At 46.3% G+C, this 18,913-nt stretch overlaps 1 protein-coding gene and 1 long non-coding RNA gene across 2 annotated transcripts; one reads left to right on the forward strand and one right to left on the reverse strand.

Annotated features, from left to right (window-relative positions):
* Window positions 1-2,699: 2,699 nt before the first annotated feature.
* On the reverse strand, window positions 2,700-4,535 carry LOC121664376. The gene is made up of 2 exons (XR_006015992.1): window positions 3,828-4,535; window positions 2,700-3,116 (listed from the first exon to the last, which is right to left on the reverse strand). It is a non-coding gene; the product is annotated as an uncharacterized LOC121664376 (long non-coding RNA).
* On the forward strand, window positions 3,249-18,426 carry CMTM3 (CKLF like MARVEL transmembrane domain containing 3). The gene is made up of 5 exons (XM_042027647.1): window positions 3,249-3,398; window positions 11,827-11,982; window positions 13,677-13,772; window positions 15,048-15,165; window positions 16,616-18,426. Exons 1-5 carry the CDS (start codon window positions 3,288-3,290, stop codon window positions 16,642-16,644), a joined length of 510 nt encoding a protein of 169 aa, XP_041883581.1. The 5' UTR covers window positions 3,249-3,287; the 3' UTR covers window positions 16,645-18,426.
* Window positions 18,427-18,913: the final 487 nt, after the last annotated feature.

Consider the following 18,913-nt stretch of genomic DNA (forward strand, 5'->3'; position numbering starts at 1 on the left):
TGGGTACCGCTGTCCCCTGGCTGAGGGTACCGCTGTCCCCTGGCTGTTCCGGCCGCTGGCTGTGAGCACCGGCAGGCCTGTGAACAGGAACCTGTCCCAGGGGACATTGTCAGTCGGCTCGGTGATTGTTTCCGTACACTTAGGGCAAGCCCCAGTGTCCCGGGGAGGTTGAGGCAGTTTTTCCTAACGGAGTGTTCTGTTCTATCAGTTCCTGGATGGCAGCTAGATCCAATAACAGCCCCTCCCGGCACGGGCATTGTTTGCCTGGCTGTGTAACACCTGCACATCACAAATTAGTCACACACTTTCACTCAAATACGGACGAGTTCTCCTCTTACCTCCCTTTTGTACGTGTATTTGCTGTGTCAGTCTATCAAGTGTAGCCAAGTTGAATAAACTTGACTGCAAAAACAACAGAAGAAAGGTAAAATGAGGAAGTTTTACCACAAAGGCTCTTTTTACCATCAAACCACTGGGTGTCAGTGTTCTCTCATACGAATGGTGCTGTAATTCTGTTTTCATGGCAATCCAGCCGTTTTTAAGCATCACTTCTGTGTTGGGAGCTCTCCACGTTCTCCTTCAGGCCTGTATTTCAGAATAAATATTTTGCTTCCACTGGCTGTTTCAGGATATTTTCAACTCGGTGATTGCAGCGTTGTTCCTCCTCGTTGTGTGCTTGTTTGCAATAATAATCAGGACCAACAAGGGGACACTGGCTGGAGGAGTAAGTAGGAACATTGTTAATGAATTTCAGTTCTTAAAGTGCACATGATTTGATCCTCTTGGTACACTCACATTGTGGTAGGACCATGCAAACAACGGTTTTGGAAGAACACCCTCAGCAGTAGCAAACAAGATACATTCAGGGTATCTCACTAAAAGAAGATAATCCTCACACCACTAATAATTTAAAGATATTACAAGACTTAGGAATTACTACAGAGAAATACTGAAACACTGAAAATTTGTAGAGTTTTTAAGTAACCTACATTTGCTTCCATAGCTTGAAATCCTAGGTGGGAGAATCCATAGCTCTTTTAGGACTATCCAGTGAGAAGAAATGCCAACAGTTCTGCTAAAAAAAGTTGAAACTTTTTAAACAGGCTTGCTGGTACCTCCCTCCTGATGTGTACATTGTTTTTTCTGACACAAGCTGAGGAACTATGTCACTCAAAAAGGGGTTTTGTTCATACTGTGATTGTAAGAATTTTGCGTTCTTAAGATCAAAGCAGTTTAATAGTTTAAGCAACTGGTATTTTTAATTCAAATGGCAACTAATGTAACTAACCTTAATAAACAATAAGGAGGGGAAAAAAACCCTCAGTTTTGAAAGTCTCTAGAAGTACAAGATAAGCTGAAATGTGACAGGCAACCAAAAGAAACCTAAAACTTGCCACTGGGGTCTTTCAAACTCAGCTTAGGCTGTGAGGTGGAAAGCTGATGGCTTCACTGGCAATTGCATCCTAAGCAAAAAGGAGACTTTTTCATTGAGTGACTGTGCTGGAACAGAATTTATATTCTCTGTTGTGAAGTTCACAGAAATTAAGGGTGGGTACAGGAGACCGAGCAGGTAGCTGGGAACACGAGTTTGGGTGGAACATGCAACATCTTCAGTGCCGGGAGGGACAGAATCATCCCCAGCCTGTTCTGAGGCACAAACTGCCTTGAGCTGTGCTCTCCCTAGAGCTCTCCTGAAAATAACTCCCCTGATCAGGTAATTCAGTGCTTGCATAAAAAACCCTTGTGTGCATGTGGGATGGGGCTGAAGGGCAGGAGCTGAGTGAGTTATCTCAGTGGCTCTTCTGCAAACACATTTTTCCAGTTACCTGCCTGAGGTTGACTATTTTTTAAATACTTCTGTATATTTTCTTCAATTTGGAATATGTTTCCCATTCAGAGCTCCAGAGGAGAAGAACAGTCTCCTGCTGAGCTTGTTTCTACGAATGCTGACTTTTCCCCTTGACTTTTCTCAGGGCTAGTCCCATTAATTAAACAACCCTTAAAGGGACAGAAGGGCTTTCATTTAAGATAAAAGCATTGTCTGGCATAATGCAGCATTAGCTTAGCTTTCAAGGAGAGCACCACACCATCTCCAAGGCCTCACACAAACATCAAACAGAGCAAGCTGTAGACAGCTCTGTGAAAGGTTGACGGGATGTAAATGTGGGTGTTATTTAATTTATCAGCTGTCTTTTCAAGGCCAGAACCAAGTTAGGAACATGTGTTTACTGCTACCTTGATGAGTCACTACAGTAAAAGCTCGAGATTGATTGGGGGAACTAATTTTATGGTTATTTTTATAGGTGTTGGGTCTTATATTGCTTGCTCTCTGCCTTGTCGACGCGGTTCTTCTTTGCAAGAAGATTAGCCTTGATAAAGCAAGAGGAAGGAGTGCTCCTGCCAAATAAGATTGACATGTTAGTGAAAGAATGGTTTCTCCATTCTGTTTCCCCACTGTCTTTTAAAGAATTTGTATTTTTACATGCTCACTTTTGAATTTCCTGTGCAGTGATGTTTTTGCAAGTATCATTCATAAGGTTCGTACTTTTCCAAATGCAGTTTCAGCGTTGCAATTTCACCAGTTAAAGCTTCAGAGGAAATTGTCCTGTTTTTCCAAAGTTACGTTTTTACCTTTTTTAAAAATTATTTTCATGGTTGTCTTCTTTCTCTAATAAAAAGAAAACACAAACAGGCTTAAGTGCATTATTTAATCTTATTTATTTACTAAGTGAAAAATGTACATTTTAAAGTAAAAATGTAATGTCCCAGTAACCACCCTTCGGAAAGATTTTCTTGTGCCATGTGAATTGCATGGTAAAGCATTCGCCGACGCATTTGGATCCTGAAATTTCATCCTTGAGCGGGGTTTGGCCTGGGTGACCTCCAGCGGCCCCTTCCAGCCCCAGCCACCCGGTGATTCTGTGCCTTGTGCGTTCAGAAGGGCAGGGACGAGAAGCCCCCTGGCTCCCTGGTGTCCGTCCAGCAGCACAGGGCGAAGGTGGCAGCCCAGCTCCATTGCCCCGGGGCTGGGGGCGGGCGCTGGGGCCGCCCCCCACAGCTGGGGATGCTGAAACTTTTTTTCACGTTTCCGCAGTGTCACGATTTCCGCTTCCCTCCTTCAGAGAGAAAAAAAAAAAAAAAAATATATTCCACGGCCAACCCCCCACCCCGAGCTTGAGCCCGCGCCCAGCCCGAGCCCGGCTCGAGCCCAGCCCGACCTCAGCCCCAGCCCAGCCCCAGCCCAGCCTGAGCCCACCCCGCGCCCACCCCCGCCCGCCGCCGCAGCCATGGAGGACCCCGAGCCCGCGGGGGCCGCAGCACCGCCCGGGCTGAGCTCGCTGCTCCCCCCCTGGGAGTTCTTGCGCTCCCGCAAGGGGCAGCTGCTGCTCGCGGAGTCGGTAAGGACGGGACACCGGGGCCGGGGGGCTGCGGGAGCCATCCCTGGAGCAGCCGGGACCCGAGCGGGCTCCGCCGGACCGACCTGCCCCGGGCCGCTCAGCTGTGCGGCTGAGGGGAGAGGGGGACACCAACTGAGGGGAAAACAACTGAGGGGAGAGGCGGGACAACGACTGAGGGGAAAACTGGGGGAAAACAGCCGAGGGGAGAGGCGGGACAACGACTGAGGGGAAAACTGGGGAACGGCAACCGAAGGGAAAACTGGGGGAAAACAGCCGAGGGGAGACGGGGGAACAATAACTGAGGGGGAGACGGGGGAACAATAACTGAGGGGGAAACTGGGGGACAGCAACCGAGGGGAAAACTGGGAGGAAACAGCAGAGCGGAGACGGGGGACAACAACCGAGGGAAAAATGGGGAAACAGCCGTACCGGAGTGGGGGAACTGCAGGGCTGAGAGCGTAAGTCAGGCAGAGCACGTTAGAAACCAAAACTTGTCGCGTTATACTTCCACTGCCTTAAGTGTGTTTCGCTGTCGGAGACCCCTTCTCAGCAAAAAGGCGCTTGGATTTCGTTTTAAGCTATTTGCAGTATGAATCCAGTAACCACCACGGCTGCGGTTTGCATTATCGCGTGGTGCCGGGTTAGGAGGCAGCCTGTCCTGAGTGTGTCAGGAAAGACTTTACTCATGAATTTATGATGTGTGGCGTCGGGCTGTGTGTGCATCACGGTCACTCAGCTGCTGTCCCGAGCCCTCCAAAGCTGTGTTTGTCCCTGACCCTCAAAGGGATGGGCTTGCTCGCTGCTCTGGAGCCTTTGGGCTGGAGAGCTGCCCAGAGGCAAAGGCCCTGGGGTACTGTGACAGCGGCTGGACACCAGCCCAGGTGGGCACAAGGCCTTGGGCACCTGGCCTGGATCAGCAATAGTGTGGCAGCAGGACCAGGGCAGTGACTGTGGTGTGGGACTTTCTGGAATTTTACGTGTAAAGGCTTAAAACCTGACAGCTGAAACAGTACCCACCTGATAAGGAAGATCACTCACCCCATGGGGAGTGGGTATTTCACACCAAAATTTAGCTTCTGAACAGGAAGCTTATTGATTGAAATTAGAGGTTCAACATCATTTTTGCTAGAAATAATGATAAATTCAAACACTATGTTTGCTGGAGTTTTAGCTGGAGTTTTGGCAGCAGATAGTCAAATATCAGGACAGCCCAAACTAGCAGTCAAGTCCATGGAGCGCTGTTCAGATGTGCAAGGTGTCTCTGGCTATCCACTGTGCTAGCTCAGGGAAGGTAACAAGGATATTCCAGCAAAAGAAAGGTAAGGAACAGGCAGAAGGAGGCAGAATTGTCTGTGGTCAGCTGGTGGGGACCAGCTCAAGAGTTTGTGAGGCTGCAGGCACTGCCCTGTGGCAGAGAGACAGGGAACAGCCAGATGTGAGGCTGGCTTTGAGAGGAAAAGCATTCATTCAGGGGGTCAGGATGACTTCTGTGGTGGGGAAAGCCTTGGGCTGAGTAGCAGCAGGCCACAGGCTTTATCAGCTTCACCAAAAAGATTCCAGCTACCCCATCCCTCCTCCAGGTACCCCCATCACTCACACAGCATCTGTAGTTTACGAAACCACACATTTAGAAAATACCAAGCCCAGCTAACCTGGCTGCATTGGCACGTATTTTTGTTACATACTATGTCACACACTGGAATTTCCTTTACAAGCTTACAGCCACTAAATGATGGCTTTCAGACAGCCTGGCTTTTTAACATCTCAGAATGATGACATATTGGAGGAATACTGTTCTGGTCATGGGATCAGACTCACCCTTTTGTTGTCATAGAGAAGTACTGATGATGCCTCCTTGGAGTAATAAAATCTGCTCTGTCTTGACAAAACAGGGTTTTATCCTTTGTAAGGCCACTTGGGGCTTCCCAAGGGTTTGGCTGGCTGCAAGCAGCTCTAAAATCCCATCTGCCGAGAGCTTTCCTTGTGCTCCTTGCAGGCCAAGCCCACGTGTTCAGGACGTGGTTTCGTGGCAGACAAGAGGCAGCAGTAGTTTCTCTCCAGTTGTCTCAGCTTTGCCAGAAGAAACCCTTGAAGACAACACAGGCCCCAGAGTAAATGCAGCCTGTACACAGTTAGAGAAATGCAGTGCCAAATAATTGAAGATGAGTCCAAGTTAAATCTATCATGGTTTAAATCTGTGTTTCATCTTTAGCTTTGTATTTCTTGTCTTGAATGTTTAATTTTTCCTCTGACACGGTGCTAATGTGGGGTGGGGCTGGGTTCTGCATAAATGTATGTAAATAATATTCATGGTTACACATTTTGAACAGTGCCTTTTGTTCAGAAGCAAAGTGGGGTCCTCATTACTGTTACAAATGTCACATTATTCAGCAGCTTGGCAATTCCCCAGAAATGCATTTTATTTCTCCAGCTCTCAGCCATTTTTGAAAATAACATTTCCACACATTTCTACATGGAGGATGAATCTTTAGGATGTTCAGGTGTAATGTGCTCTGGTGCAGCGCCCATGTATCCTGGTGCTTCCCCTAGAGCAAGTCAAGCTGGTGATGGAGCTGATTACTGCTAGAGGCTTAATTATAATCTCAAATTTTATTCAGATAAGGAAGTTAACCTCCCCCCATCCCCTGCTCCTTTTACTTTTGATCTCCACAAAATCACAGAATGGTTGGGGTTGGAAGGGACCTCTGGAGAACATCCAGTCCACCCCACCACTAACCTGCCTGATTAATTTTTTATTCCACGTGGGATAGCTGTAGAGCCAGAAAGAAGCAGTAGCATCAAATACATTTATAAGCTTCACTGTCTCTCCTAATCCTGTTTATTCTCACTGCCTTACTCCCTCCATTTTCTGATCAGCATTTTTAATCTTACAGGTTAATCGTTTTTCCTTTCTGTTCTCCCCCCCATGCCATGATTTCTTCCACATATTTTAACACTCTTGTTAAGATACTCATTTTTCCTGAATACTCCAGTTGCTGTGTTGAAGGTCATCATCTCATCCATGCTGTTTTCCACCTTAAGAGATGCAGTTTTTATTTCCCTGTGTTCTGTGTTGGAACCATTTGACAGCCACTCTCACACTGCCACCAGAGCTTGTCCAGACAAGATCCCCAGTTGTGGATTCTGCTGCTCACCCGGCTGTTCCAGTCGAGCTTTTGTGGCTGCTTTAACTGGCATCTCCTCAATCTCCTGAAGCCAGCATGCAGTGGTGCTACATCTTATTTCTTTTTCATAAAGATGCAGTATAAATATTTACAATTGTGTCAGTTTTGTGGTGATGTAAAAGGATGTAGAAATCATTGTGCCAGTTTTGCTCCTCTTTTCCCGTCTTTCTCCTGTCTTTTCAGTCTTCTCTGAACTGACCTTCACAACTGAAACTTCAGCTGCTCGGTGTAAAGTCTCCTTTGAAGAAGCCCCCTGTGCCTTTCTCAGGGTCTGTAGCCCGAAGGCCTCTCCTGCAGCCAGTTCTGGAGGAACCAGGAATTTCACCTCCACGACAAGTGCAACAGAGAAGTAGTAACTGAATAGCAGAGAGCACTGAGTGATGCACTTTGTCTGTTTGACAAAAATACGAGACCCACATGCACTCTTGTCCAAAAGATACCACTGCTACCCACTTGTAAAACCTTAGGCAGACCTGTTCTTTCCTGTGGAGGGAGGTGAGGGCAGGAGATGAGGAGCAGGAGATGAGCTGGTGCAGTGCTGCCAGCAGCTTCCCAACATTCCCATATTCCCAGCGGATTCCGGTGGGTATGTTCTCCCTGCTCGGAGGAGACAAACACCTCTGGAGCTGCCATGACCTCAGCACTGCTCAGGCCTCCCTCCCTTCAGGGACACTGTGCTCTCTCACCACTGTCATGATTATGTTTTAGACCTTGAACTGCAAGCCTGCTGTACAATAAAGTGTAACTTTGTAATGCCTGGCCAGTTTAAGAAGCTCAGCAACAGAATATTAAGTAATAATTACATGGGTCTAAATGGGAAAGTTACTTTTGGAAACACAATACCAAAGAAGACTTTTTGTGTGAACGGGAGTGTACATAAAAGGTGCTCAGTGAATAGTCAGGCTGCTTTTTTGCCAGGATTTTTTATACCCTTATGATTGCCAAGCTGTGAAAGGTTCCTGTCCTGCTCTTTGCTGCATTAGAGCTTCCTGCATGCAGGTATTCCTTCTCAGTGAAGCTGGCAGCGGTCACACTAACCTTTCATCAGCAGCTCAGGAAGGGCTCAGACTCAGCTGCTCTCAATGCTGAGGGTGTAATCCCAAGTGAGGGGAAGAGAAAAACCCTGTGTAAATACAAATTGACAAAACTGATAAGACACTGGTACTTTTTTTTCTCCCAGAAGCAGCAGTGCTTTCTGAAAGTGCTAGAAGTGAACTTGCAACTGCATGGAGCCTCACAAACTTCCTCTCTAGCTGCCTTTTTTTTTTTTAGCATAGCTACAGAGCTGTTAGAAAAACAACAAGGTCCCATAGCTTGACCTTTCTCTGAAGTGACCCTGAAACACACAGCTCCAGGAACAGAGGTGCAGAACAAGTACGATGTGCAGTGGAACATTGCCAGTCCTTGGAGGGGTCAGGGTATATTCTGAAGGGTGCTTTTGAGTTTTTAGAGCAACTTTCAGTTTGCGAGGTGTTTGTCGCAAAGACTTGAATCCTGGAAAAGTGCGTAGATAGGTGTCATTATTTCTGGGTACAGACTGGCACTGCAGTGTTTGTATTGTGGGAGGAGAGGTGTATTTTTAAAATTTTGAGATAACATCAAATGCTCAAGATAGTGGCAGTGCAGTTTAGTGGTCAGAAAAGGACGTACTCACTTTTACAATTCAGAAAAGACAGTTATAGGTAATATCCACTATTGCTCAAGGAGTCCGTGCATTCCACCTGCCAGAAGAGGAAATGAGCTGTACAAAAGGAGAAATGAGAAACATCATCAAAATCCTACCATTTGTGGGCTCTTGTATTACACGGAGCTGTTCCCGAGCTACCAAGGAGGTTTGGCATTAAAATCCATGTCAGGGCTGCAATGGGAGATGGAAAAGAAGAAAACCAAAGAACAGGGTGCAGTGCCAAGGTGCAGTGCCATGGTCATCATCGGACAGAGCCCTCGGGCACTTCCTTCCTGTTGTTCCTCTGGCTCGTTCCAGGGTCTGCCTCCCTCCCCTTCCTGGACCTTCCAGCCTTCCCCCAGTGAAAGCATCCAAAAATACCATCTTTCAAACCTTCATTCTCAAAATCTGGTCCGTTTTTGTATAGGTGTGTATTTCACATAAAATCTTCCTTGGGCCTTCTCAGTCTCAGAGTGCCTCCAGAATGAGGAAGGATGTTGAACTGGAGAGCAGTTACCACACTTCAGATTCTTTCCCCTTTACTGATACCATCAATAATCTACTGAAACCAAGTGGCTTCTTGTGAATCAAAAGGTGCCTTTGTTTTCAGTGTGCCTTGAGGTGCAGTTCTCCTCGCAGTGGGATGCTGACAAGTGGAGAGCAGGACAGGCTGGGCTCAATCCCACCACTGAGGGTGAGGAAGGTGGGAATACAGTGACTGTCCTTCAGGGCTGAGGAACAGGCAGCAGGAGACTGCTGTCATCTACCAGTGATGCAGGGCTTGATTTGAACAAGTAGCTGGCCTGGTGACCAGATTTTAACATAACTGATATTTCCCCAGCTTCTCTGGGTCAGACCCAGTCAGAAAGTTGAAATGCTCAGACTGGTCTTTCTGTCTCTTCAGCAGCTTACCTGGCACGGAAGCAGGGATCCCCTGGCACATCAGCACCTGGGATCAGGGGCTTCTTGGTGTGTTCCTGCCACAGAACAGCTCCTGTTTCACCCTGAGCTTGGCTCATGTCTGAACCTCACACCTGCCCACGGCTGAGGGGAGACAGCAGGAGCCTTCCCTGGCACAAATTGCCATAAAGCTGATAATAACAGACCACAAAGGCTCTTCCTTTCACTTCACGCTTCTGACAGGAAAGCTTTTTTCTCAGTGCAAATGCAGTCAGAGCACAGGAGTTACTGACTCAAACAGAATCGAGATCAAAGGGATCTCTGCTGTGCAGTGTCACCTTACGTATCTGAAATTTGCCTCTCTACCTCCCCTTGCTGCTCCAGTAGAACATATTATTTAACACTGCATTTAATCCTTTCCTAAGAGATCACCAGGTTTAGTTCAGGTCTAATGATCTGCCATAGGAAGGGTTGTGGTTGGTGGGACCAGCCCTGAACCCATCTCCCTGCTGCTGGTCATCCCTGCAGCTCAGCTGTGACATACCTGCCTTTAGCCACAAAAGGGAAGATATTTTTTCAACACCAGAGCAAGAAAAAATTGTCGTGTATAGATGGTGATTTCTTTTTAATCCAAGAGAACATCAAACTGTGTCTAAATTATGTTCCAGAAATGCAAGTGAAGCAGATGCACAAAGCAAGTCCAGTCTTTGTTCTTTGGGGTGGAAAGGGAATAAGTGCTGTGATAGGAAGAAGGAAGTTCTCTCTCCTCTTAGGAGTTGTCAAGCTCTGATAAATCCCCTTCCCTTCAAAGAGTTATCACTTTCAGCTCACAGAAAGAAACTACCATGCTAAGGATGAGACACACGGAATGAGCCCCCTCTGCTTTATGAAAATGAGAAAAACCTGCAGAGAGGCTCTGTGAGCAATAAACAAATTAAAATGGGGTAAACACCAACAAATGGGGCAGCTATTACCAGCTACCAGGCCCATGCAGAAGTGAGGTCTATATGCTATCCCAGCTCAGTTTCTTAGAACCCAGTGAAACAAGAACAATGCAAAGATGTTTTAAGATAAATATAGTCTCTTACTAAAAATGTCACATCCTCTCTAGTCTCGGCAGCCAGTCCTAATGGATGAAAACAATGTACTCCAGTTGTTAGCATCCTGGTCAGGCACTGACTGCTTTCCCCAAAGCAGGCTGAGTGTAAAGGCTTGTTAATTAATTACACCAAAAAATTATTTCAGTGGGATTGAACTGCTTAGTTGCCCCCTAAACATAAAAGGGTTTTTTGATACATGTATTTGGGGGTTGACTGACCTCTCATAGGAGTAATTACTAATAACTATAGGAGCCTTATCATTCAAGTGTAATGGTGATCTTTTCCGAGGTACAGGTGGTCCCCAGGAACCCATGGTAGCAGCAAAGAAAGAAATCCATAGAGCTGAAATTTAACAAGGCAAATGCATTGATTACCTTTGCAGGAAGCTACATGTGCCTTCAGATGTGCCATCTGGGGGGAAAGAATACATTTATTTCAGTGCTGTGTGAGTGGGAATGTCAGTGTCCCAAGGTGCAATTAGAAGTTGAAACATCCTTGTAATCTAATGCTCAGTCCCCCCTGCTGTGCTGGCCAAAAGCATCCCTGAGCTTTGGGAAGGCAGAGATTTGTCTCCAGGAGGACGGGCTGGACAGAGCAGCCCAGGTGTGAACTGGCACATAATAATGTGTAATTCAGCATTCTGGCTACTTTTGTTACTTCAAGCTAATTTGATTGAAACAGCAAGCAGTTCCTATGCAAGGCAGTAGAACACAGGACTGGAGCCTCTTTGTGGGGGTGACCAACCCCAGTACAGCAATTGAAAATGGTGTTGAGCTTCTCCATGGTTCCCTCCCCTTCCACTTTTACAAACACAGCAGCTGAAGGCCCAGGAGTGTAGGACAGCAGTCTGGTACTGTCTGGTTTAGCTAAAAATGCATTTTCTTCAGTAGTTTTTCCATTGTGAAACTTTGTATTTTGAGCCATAGGTATATTCTAAAGGTGTTTCAATTGAGTGGGAAAACAAATGCCATTTTTATTATTTTACTAGAGTTAGGAAACATCACAGAGATAAATCAATGGGAGTTATCAGTCCTGTTACTCTCTAAGACAGCTGCCATGCTGGAAAACTGGAACCAGAGACTTCCAGAAATCACAGAACAATTAATTCTTGGCCCTTTTCTATCCATCACCAGCAGACTTTATTCTTTCAACTCCAAGATTATAAATGCTGAGTTACTTCAGGCTGTCTGAGCACTGATTTGGGTTTCAAATGAGAGCTGTCACGGCTGAAAGCTTAGAGCTCTGCTTGCTTGGCAACACCCCACTCTATTTTCAGAATGATGTTGTCAGAGCTGTTTACAATCCAGAGCAAATTACTGACTCCAAGAGGTGCAAATCCACCCAGCGCTCTGGAAAAGCGATTCACACACATGGAAGTAAACACCATTACTTCAGATTTATTCCATGCTGAACAAGAAAAATCATTTGGCCCAATGAAAAATAAAGCAGGAAGCAAACTATGCCATCAGCAGCAGCACTGACAGAAATACACAGGGAAAATAACACTTCAAAGCTGCTCGGCTGCCTGCGGCTCTGCTATTCCATGCGAATAACTACGAGTTTTCCCTTTACTTTAGGTGCTGTCATTTATCATCTTTATCTGCTATATTGCATCTCTAGCAGCTTCTTTCATGATGGCACCACTCCTAGAGTTTCTGCTGGCACTGTTTCTCTTTTTTGCCTACGCCTCCAAGCTTAATGAGAAGTTTAAAGGAGCCCACTGGCCTTTGGCGGTAAGTGAGATGTGCAACAGAAACCCCCAGGTTTAATTGTGCACTGTGAGGGGAGTGAAAGGGGCTGGGCAGGAGTTCAGGGTGACTGTAACAACTTTACTGCCCTATTAGAAACTTATCCATGCTGCCTCTGGTTCAGAAGGTCCCAGATCACTCTAAACTATGCTCTGCTCTACACTGCAGCTTTTTGGGCGCTGACACAAAGCGTGGCTTTATCAAACCACTGAAATTATGCCCAATTCCAGGCAAATAGCTTAGGGCCAGCACCAGCCCAAGTCAGTCTGACTGCTGGGGGCTCCTTATTGGCACCCTTACAAAGGGGGGAATGTGTGTTGTTGATAATGGACAGACTTTATTAGGCTGTGATTGAATTCTCAGGTGGAGCTACACTCACAGACAAACTGAGCTGCTCTGAGAAGGGGCAGCTCTGGCCAGTTCATGCCCACACAGGAGCCCAGTGGCTGCTGAGGCAGTACTGGGGCTGCAGGAGAGCCCTGGCCACTGGATGTCCCTGCAGCCTCAAATATCACTGCAAAAGGAGCAGCTGCCTTGCAGTACAAACACTTCAAAAAACCCCACTGATCTTATCAATCTGGATTCTCTTTTGGTACCATCAATAGTTCATTGCAGTGAGGTTTGAATTAGGGTTCTCAGTGTATAAAAATAACTTTAGCAAGGCCACTGGTGGATAAAACAGTATCTGTGACTTTGGCTACAACTGTGCACAGTTTTCAGCTGGTAATCTCAGTTCCATCATTTTCCCATTTTCTACATGCATCTGGTTCCAGAACTAAGACAAAAAAGGCATGTGCGTGTTTATTATGGCCATTACCATAACACACTGCAGGCACAGAATGCAGATAAGTGACCTTGTCCTGACTTCAGAGGAGTCAAGTTTCTTGTAGGATTTGTGCTTTGAGACAGGATCTTACTCCTCCATCTGTTCTGGAAAGGCAGAAGAGCTAATTGTGAACAGAGCTGAGGGTACCATTATTGCAGCCCCTGTGATTGGCACATGCCCTGGGAACCACAGCTCTGTGTTTAAAACTCACTGCAGAGACAGCCCTGCTGGTGTGACCGGGCACAGCTCAGCAGGACTGTGCCAGGGATCACACCAGGCACGTGCTCCTGGGGCGGGCTGGTGGAGCTGCCGGTGGACATAGGAAGTATAAATCATGCAACACTAAACCAAGTGTTTGGTTCCTGAATGAGGAGTTCCACAGACAGGTCTCCGTGGAGATCATCACACAGACCTGCATCCACAGAGAGACAGGCACCCCGTTCCCACGGGAGCTGGGACCTCCTGAGCCTCCGCTGCCCCAGGAGTTCTGCTTCAACACGAGGGTTTTGAGGCATTTGAAATGATTTTTCCATTAAAGCCCTAGCTGTGCTCCAAGGCACAGCCCCAGCACAGCCCCTCCCAGCCTGAAGGAAGGTCTGCCTCACACAGGCAGGGTAGAAGCAGGATTTATCCCAGCATCTTTAAGAGCAGAAGTTTATGCCAAGGTTCAGGTTTTCTCTCACTTAGAAATATTTCCCAGATGAGCAATTCCTCCTCTAAAGCAAACCAGGCTGTGGTCACATGCCAGCAAGGCCACTGATGCAACAACAGAGGGGTTGAGTGTTTGTTTCCAAAATGGTTTTTAGAGGAAATCCTTGACCAATCTGAGAATGCTCCATTGCTTCTTTCACAGGATTTCTTGCGCTGCGTCACCGCTGCCATTATTTACTTTGCCATTTCAATTGCTGCTGTCTCAAAGTACAGTGATGGAGCATCCAAAGCAGCAGGGGTGAGTAGGCATGAGCTTTCCACCTAAGTGTTGCGGTGAACTGAGTATGCATGTACTTAAGAAACAGTTCAAATATGACCCCACTGCAAGTAACAGAAGCTTCTTCAATTAACTGAGAATTAATTTGCTTAAAGCAAAGAAGAAATGGTCAGGTTTTCAGAAAAACATGTTTTGAACCAATGAGTAGTTTTTTCACCCTAACAGTGCTGCTCAGTGTTAACTGTACCCTTAGGGAAGGCACCTATTCTGCTTTTTAATTTTACCAGCTGTACAGGGAAGATAAACTGTTCCTGCAAAGAGTATCAAGGTCCTTGAATGGAGGGAATAATAATAATAATAATAATAATAATAATAATAATAATAATAAAAGAAACCAAACCCGTAACTGCTAAGGCCAGTCTAAATTACGTAATTTCAACCTCCTGCCTCTCCTGCTCAGTTTTACTTGGATGAGTGGAAACAAGAGCAGTGTCATTTTACCCTCCAGTAAAAGGACTGGCCAGGAGAGAGCCTTCACTGTCAGCATTTTGTGGTCAGAAATACGATACAGCCCTTGCATCTGCAACTTGACTCTAAGCATCAATAATGTATGCAACATAAATAAATAACATAATAAAAACATAAAATATAAAACATAAAAACATAAATAAAATTTGCATAACAATTTTTTAAGCTTGGGAAGAACAATGCCCAGTGGTGTTGGCCAGCAGCCCTTCCCAAACCACCCCACAATACAAACCCAAACCTTGTGTTAATGTTTGTCCCTGCAGGCAGACCCAGAGCAATGGAGCGTGTTCAGCCCGGGCTCCCAGACCAGCGCCCCGCCTGTGCCTGGCACAATTCTGCTGCTCTGACACTGGAGAGGGGACTCCAGAATCATTTTAATCTCAGTCTGGTTTGCTCAGCAATAGACACATCTTGCAAACAAGTGGAAAATCATTTCCAGAGAAATGGAGGTGATTTCTTGGTGGCAGAGGTGCAGGAGGTGCTCTCCTGTAGCTCCCAGCAGTGCTGATGCCCAGAACGTGCCCAGAGCCTGAGAGGGCTGCAGCCTGGGGGAGGGATAAGGACACACCTGGTCACTTCTCAGGCTCCCAAATCAGCTGTAATTCAGTTGATGCCCATGTGTCACAAACCATTTCCCTTCCCTGCCTTTTTGGAAAGGCACAGGCCAAAAAAACCACAGAGTTTTTCTTGTGTCGGTTTGGCTCATTTTGGTTTGTCCCTGACAAACGTTGAGCTGTTGTTAAGGAGAGCATTCTTTTGCCCTTTCAGGTGTTTGGGTTTGCAGCCACCATCGTGTTTGCCATTGATTTCTACATAACCTTCAATGACCTGGTCACTTTCCTCAAGCAAGGCAGCTCTGATTCCCCTGAGGGGCGCAAGACAGAAGGTGGGTAAAATTCCCTGCTCTGTTACACGAGCTGCAATGTGAGAGTTCCCTCTCCATTTCGCCCTTTGCAGGGAGCAAGAGCTCTTGCTCAGCAAGAGCAGTTTCTGTTCTTGGCCACCTTGGGTTTGTGTACCACAGCTCTGCTCGGTTAGGAAGCTGCAAATGGAATTCCAGTGATTTATAAAGATAACCTGAAAGCCAGGAATGTGAAGTTTCTCAGAGTTTCACAACCTCTAACTTTGAAAGATCCCAAATCCAATTATAGAAATTACCATGCAGCACAGATTTTCTTTCCCCATTAAAATATCTTACTGTAGAAACAAGCAAATATCTACCTTTTATTTCTTGGTAACTTGCTATTAACATCATTAATCCACAGCATTTTATGTCCAAGTAGTGCTTTTCTCTTATCATTTCCTTGTCATGATTGCCACTTATGATCAGCTTTGACCATCTGTGGGCAATTGGCCTTGAAATCCAAGGGTCAAACATAAAATTTAACAAGATAGTTATCAATTTTTTTTTCTATTACAGTCTACTCCAGATCAGACAGATCCACTTAAACAAAGATAAAAAGAGGGTCTTAGGTGTTCAAATCCAGTTCAAGTCAGGACAGGGGTAGCTGTTATGCAGTTTCCAGGAGCCCGTCATGTCCCTGTGACTCTTTATTGCACCCACGTGGATTAAAAAGGCTGCTTCACACTTAAAAACAAACAAAAAATATCCCAACCCCCCCAGAAAATCCCATTTAAAACCCCCTCAAAACCAAACACACAAGATGTGTATAGAATCCTAGGAGGTGAACAGCAGCACTGAAAGTCTCTTCTGGGGATTTTAGTAGACTGTTAAGTGTTTTGCAAGCTTTAGGCTGAAAAGAGAGACAAAGGAACAAAAGGATCAAAGGAACAGGAAACAGACTGTAAAAGCTGAAATGTGAACTGCCCTCAGAAGATGATGAGGTGGCAAGGGTACAGAATTAGGATACAGATTGGATCTGATTGCCCTGGAGATGGAGACACAAATACATAAACTCACGTGCAGTCGCACAGCTTGGTGTTGGTGCCCATGCAAGGAGGGCTCAGCCCTGCAGCACAAACTTGTGTTCACACGGGGGCTCTCGAGTGCTGAGGCCAGAAGGATGGAGCTCTGTGGGCCTGCTGGGATTTCTCAGCAGCTCAGAGCTTCTGGCTCTCAGAGGGGTTGAGCTGCAGTGCCCAGAGCAGCACGGATGCCAGCAGGGCCTCCGAGCAGCATCTCCCAACTCCTTCAAACGCCGTTTCAGGTCCCATCACCTCAGCAAGAACTCATTTCACAGAAGTGTTCATTCCCAAACCCGCTGTGTCCTTTGAAGCACACCCTGCCAGAGCAGCCTCTCTCTCCCAGCCTGAGCCACAGCTGGGGGGGATTTCCAGTTTGCATTTTCAGTTTTGTTCCTTGTTTTACCCCTCAGATGAGGACTCCGACTCTGACTCAGACTGAAGAACCAAACACCACCCAAGCGTGAAGGGAAGATGATCAAGCACTTTCCTCTTTGCTGAATGCACTGCCAATTGAAATATCCCCTCATTCCAGCCTCTTTCCACCCCACTGTTTATGGAATCACCAGAGCACAGACAGGGCAGTGATGTGGAAGAGGAGACTATTCCCAGTGCCATTAAACACTCCTTCACAACTACAGATCCTACAGTAGTCCTGTCCAAACACAGCTCAGTTCTCTGTTGCCCCTCCCCACTCAGCACATCCATGTCCTGGGTAAATGGGAACAGCATTTTTAACATTTAGAGCTTTTAATGTGCTTTTGTAATTCCAAACCTTTAACACTTAGAGCTTTTATACTTCTTGACGTGCCAAAGAAGAGAGGTTTGGATGCCTCTATTTGTATTTTTCTTGATTAACTAACAATATTTCTTTATCTGAAGTCTGAATGCTCCCACGCACTGAAGGCCTGGATGACAGTTAACACCTTGGTGTCAATACCTTTGTATCTCCTGCCTGTCTGTGACAAGGAAAAGTGACAACTGGAAATCTGCAGTGAGAGCAAACCTCAAAGTACAATGGTGCTGCAGGACAGCTGGCTCATCAAACATTCAGTATCCCTTTTTTTAAGCTGCTTGGATGGAGTCACGTCCCATCTGCTGCAATTTCACCACAGGCTGTGATGGAACAGGTGAGGCAGCTCTGGGCAGCCCCTGTCCTGTTTTTGGGGAAGCCCCTGGAAGTGTTTGCACAGCCAGGGAAGGCAGGCTTGGCAAACACCTCCCAGCAGGACCTGCCTGGTGGAACCTGCAAGTATCTGTGTCCCAGGCACCACGGCCTGGTGTCCTGCTCTGTGCTGAGGCCACTGGTGCTGCCGTGACACCAGCACTGCACTTGTGCCACTGGCACTGTGCTGCCACACTGAGGGTGCCCAGGCCCCACTGTGAAAAGGCCAAGAAACCAACCCCAAACTACAGAATGTCTGCAACGAATTCATCTCCCCAGCCCCAGTGTCTGTGTGTGGCCTGGGTTGGTTTTTCCCCCTGGAAGGATGTGATTTATCTAGTGGTGGTGTATTCCAGGGGAAAAGCCACCTGGATTTACAAGCTGTTTTCACAGGTAGCACAACCTACCTTGAAATATTTGTGTCCGTTTTTAAACACTTGGGAATGCTTGGGAAGAGCATGGCATCCTCCTTACTGATGGCATCAGACAGGTCTGTGGCAAAGAAACTCGTATAGATTTTTTAAAAATTAATACAGTACCAGAACAGGTGTATTTAAAATGAGAGCAGATAGTGCTAACAGTAAGTGAAAAACAGGGATAAAACAATAAAGGCAGATTTCCTTTGGAATAAAATTAGCACCTGGGTTCCAGTTCCCTGTGGCAGCTGGCTGCTGACAGCAGGACAGGGAACCTGGCAGGGAGCAGGGAAGGTGCTGGTCAGGCTCAGAGCTGTCCAGCAGGCAGCTCCTACACATCTCCTGCTTCCTGACCACTGACAGCATAAATGCAAAACAAGTGGTTGCTTCTAAATGTGAAAAATAATCTTTGATTTATGAGAAAGATCTCCTTGGACCTTTTCCTGTACGAAATCCTGTGTTTCTTTCCCTTCTCTTGTCATATTTTATTGGCACACACTGTGATGTTCAGGGGACCCAGGCTCATTTTTATACTCGTTTTGTATTTCTCTTTTTTTTTAAAGTAAAAAATGTATTGCATGTCACAGCTGGATACATGGTTAATATTTAGAAACCATGCTGGATTAAACCTCTTTTAATAGGAGTGTTTGGTGTCTTTACTTATTTGGAGACCTGATTTTGCTGCTTTGCCTCTGCCCAGCACAAGGGCAGAGCGATTTAAGGAATCCTAAATCTGTTCTGGGGAGGGGGCACAGCTCAGAGCCAGCCCTGGGGTCCAGCCACAACACAAACCTCTTCCTTAGGGCATGAGATGAAGGAATTGAACCAAGAATTAGTTCTGAAACACTGAGTAGACATTGGGGGTTCAGTGCTCCCTCTTGGCAGCCAATAACCCTGTAAACAACAAAGTCCCCTTCGGGTTCACCCTTCACACACCCAGAATATACAGAGGTTGTCTGGTCATCTTTTCCACGCCGGACTAAAGTAAACAAAGGCAGCAAACAAAATGTTCATCTGTTGCTTCAGGACTGCTGTAGCAGCTTGCAGTGAGGTGCCTGCCCAGAGAATTTCCTTACTGGCCTTTAAGTACTTGGTGACTTCATTTATTTCAAAGCAGTTTGCTCCCAGGG

Source organism: Corvus kubaryi, unplaced genomic scaffold (genome assembly GCF_017639235.1).
Source record: "Corvus kubaryi isolate FWS band 111438036 unplaced genomic scaffold, C.kubaryi_AGA036_p1.0 37300, whole genome shotgun sequence".
NCBI classification, from domain to species: domain Eukaryota; kingdom Metazoa; phylum Chordata; class Aves; order Passeriformes; family Corvidae; genus Corvus; species Corvus kubaryi.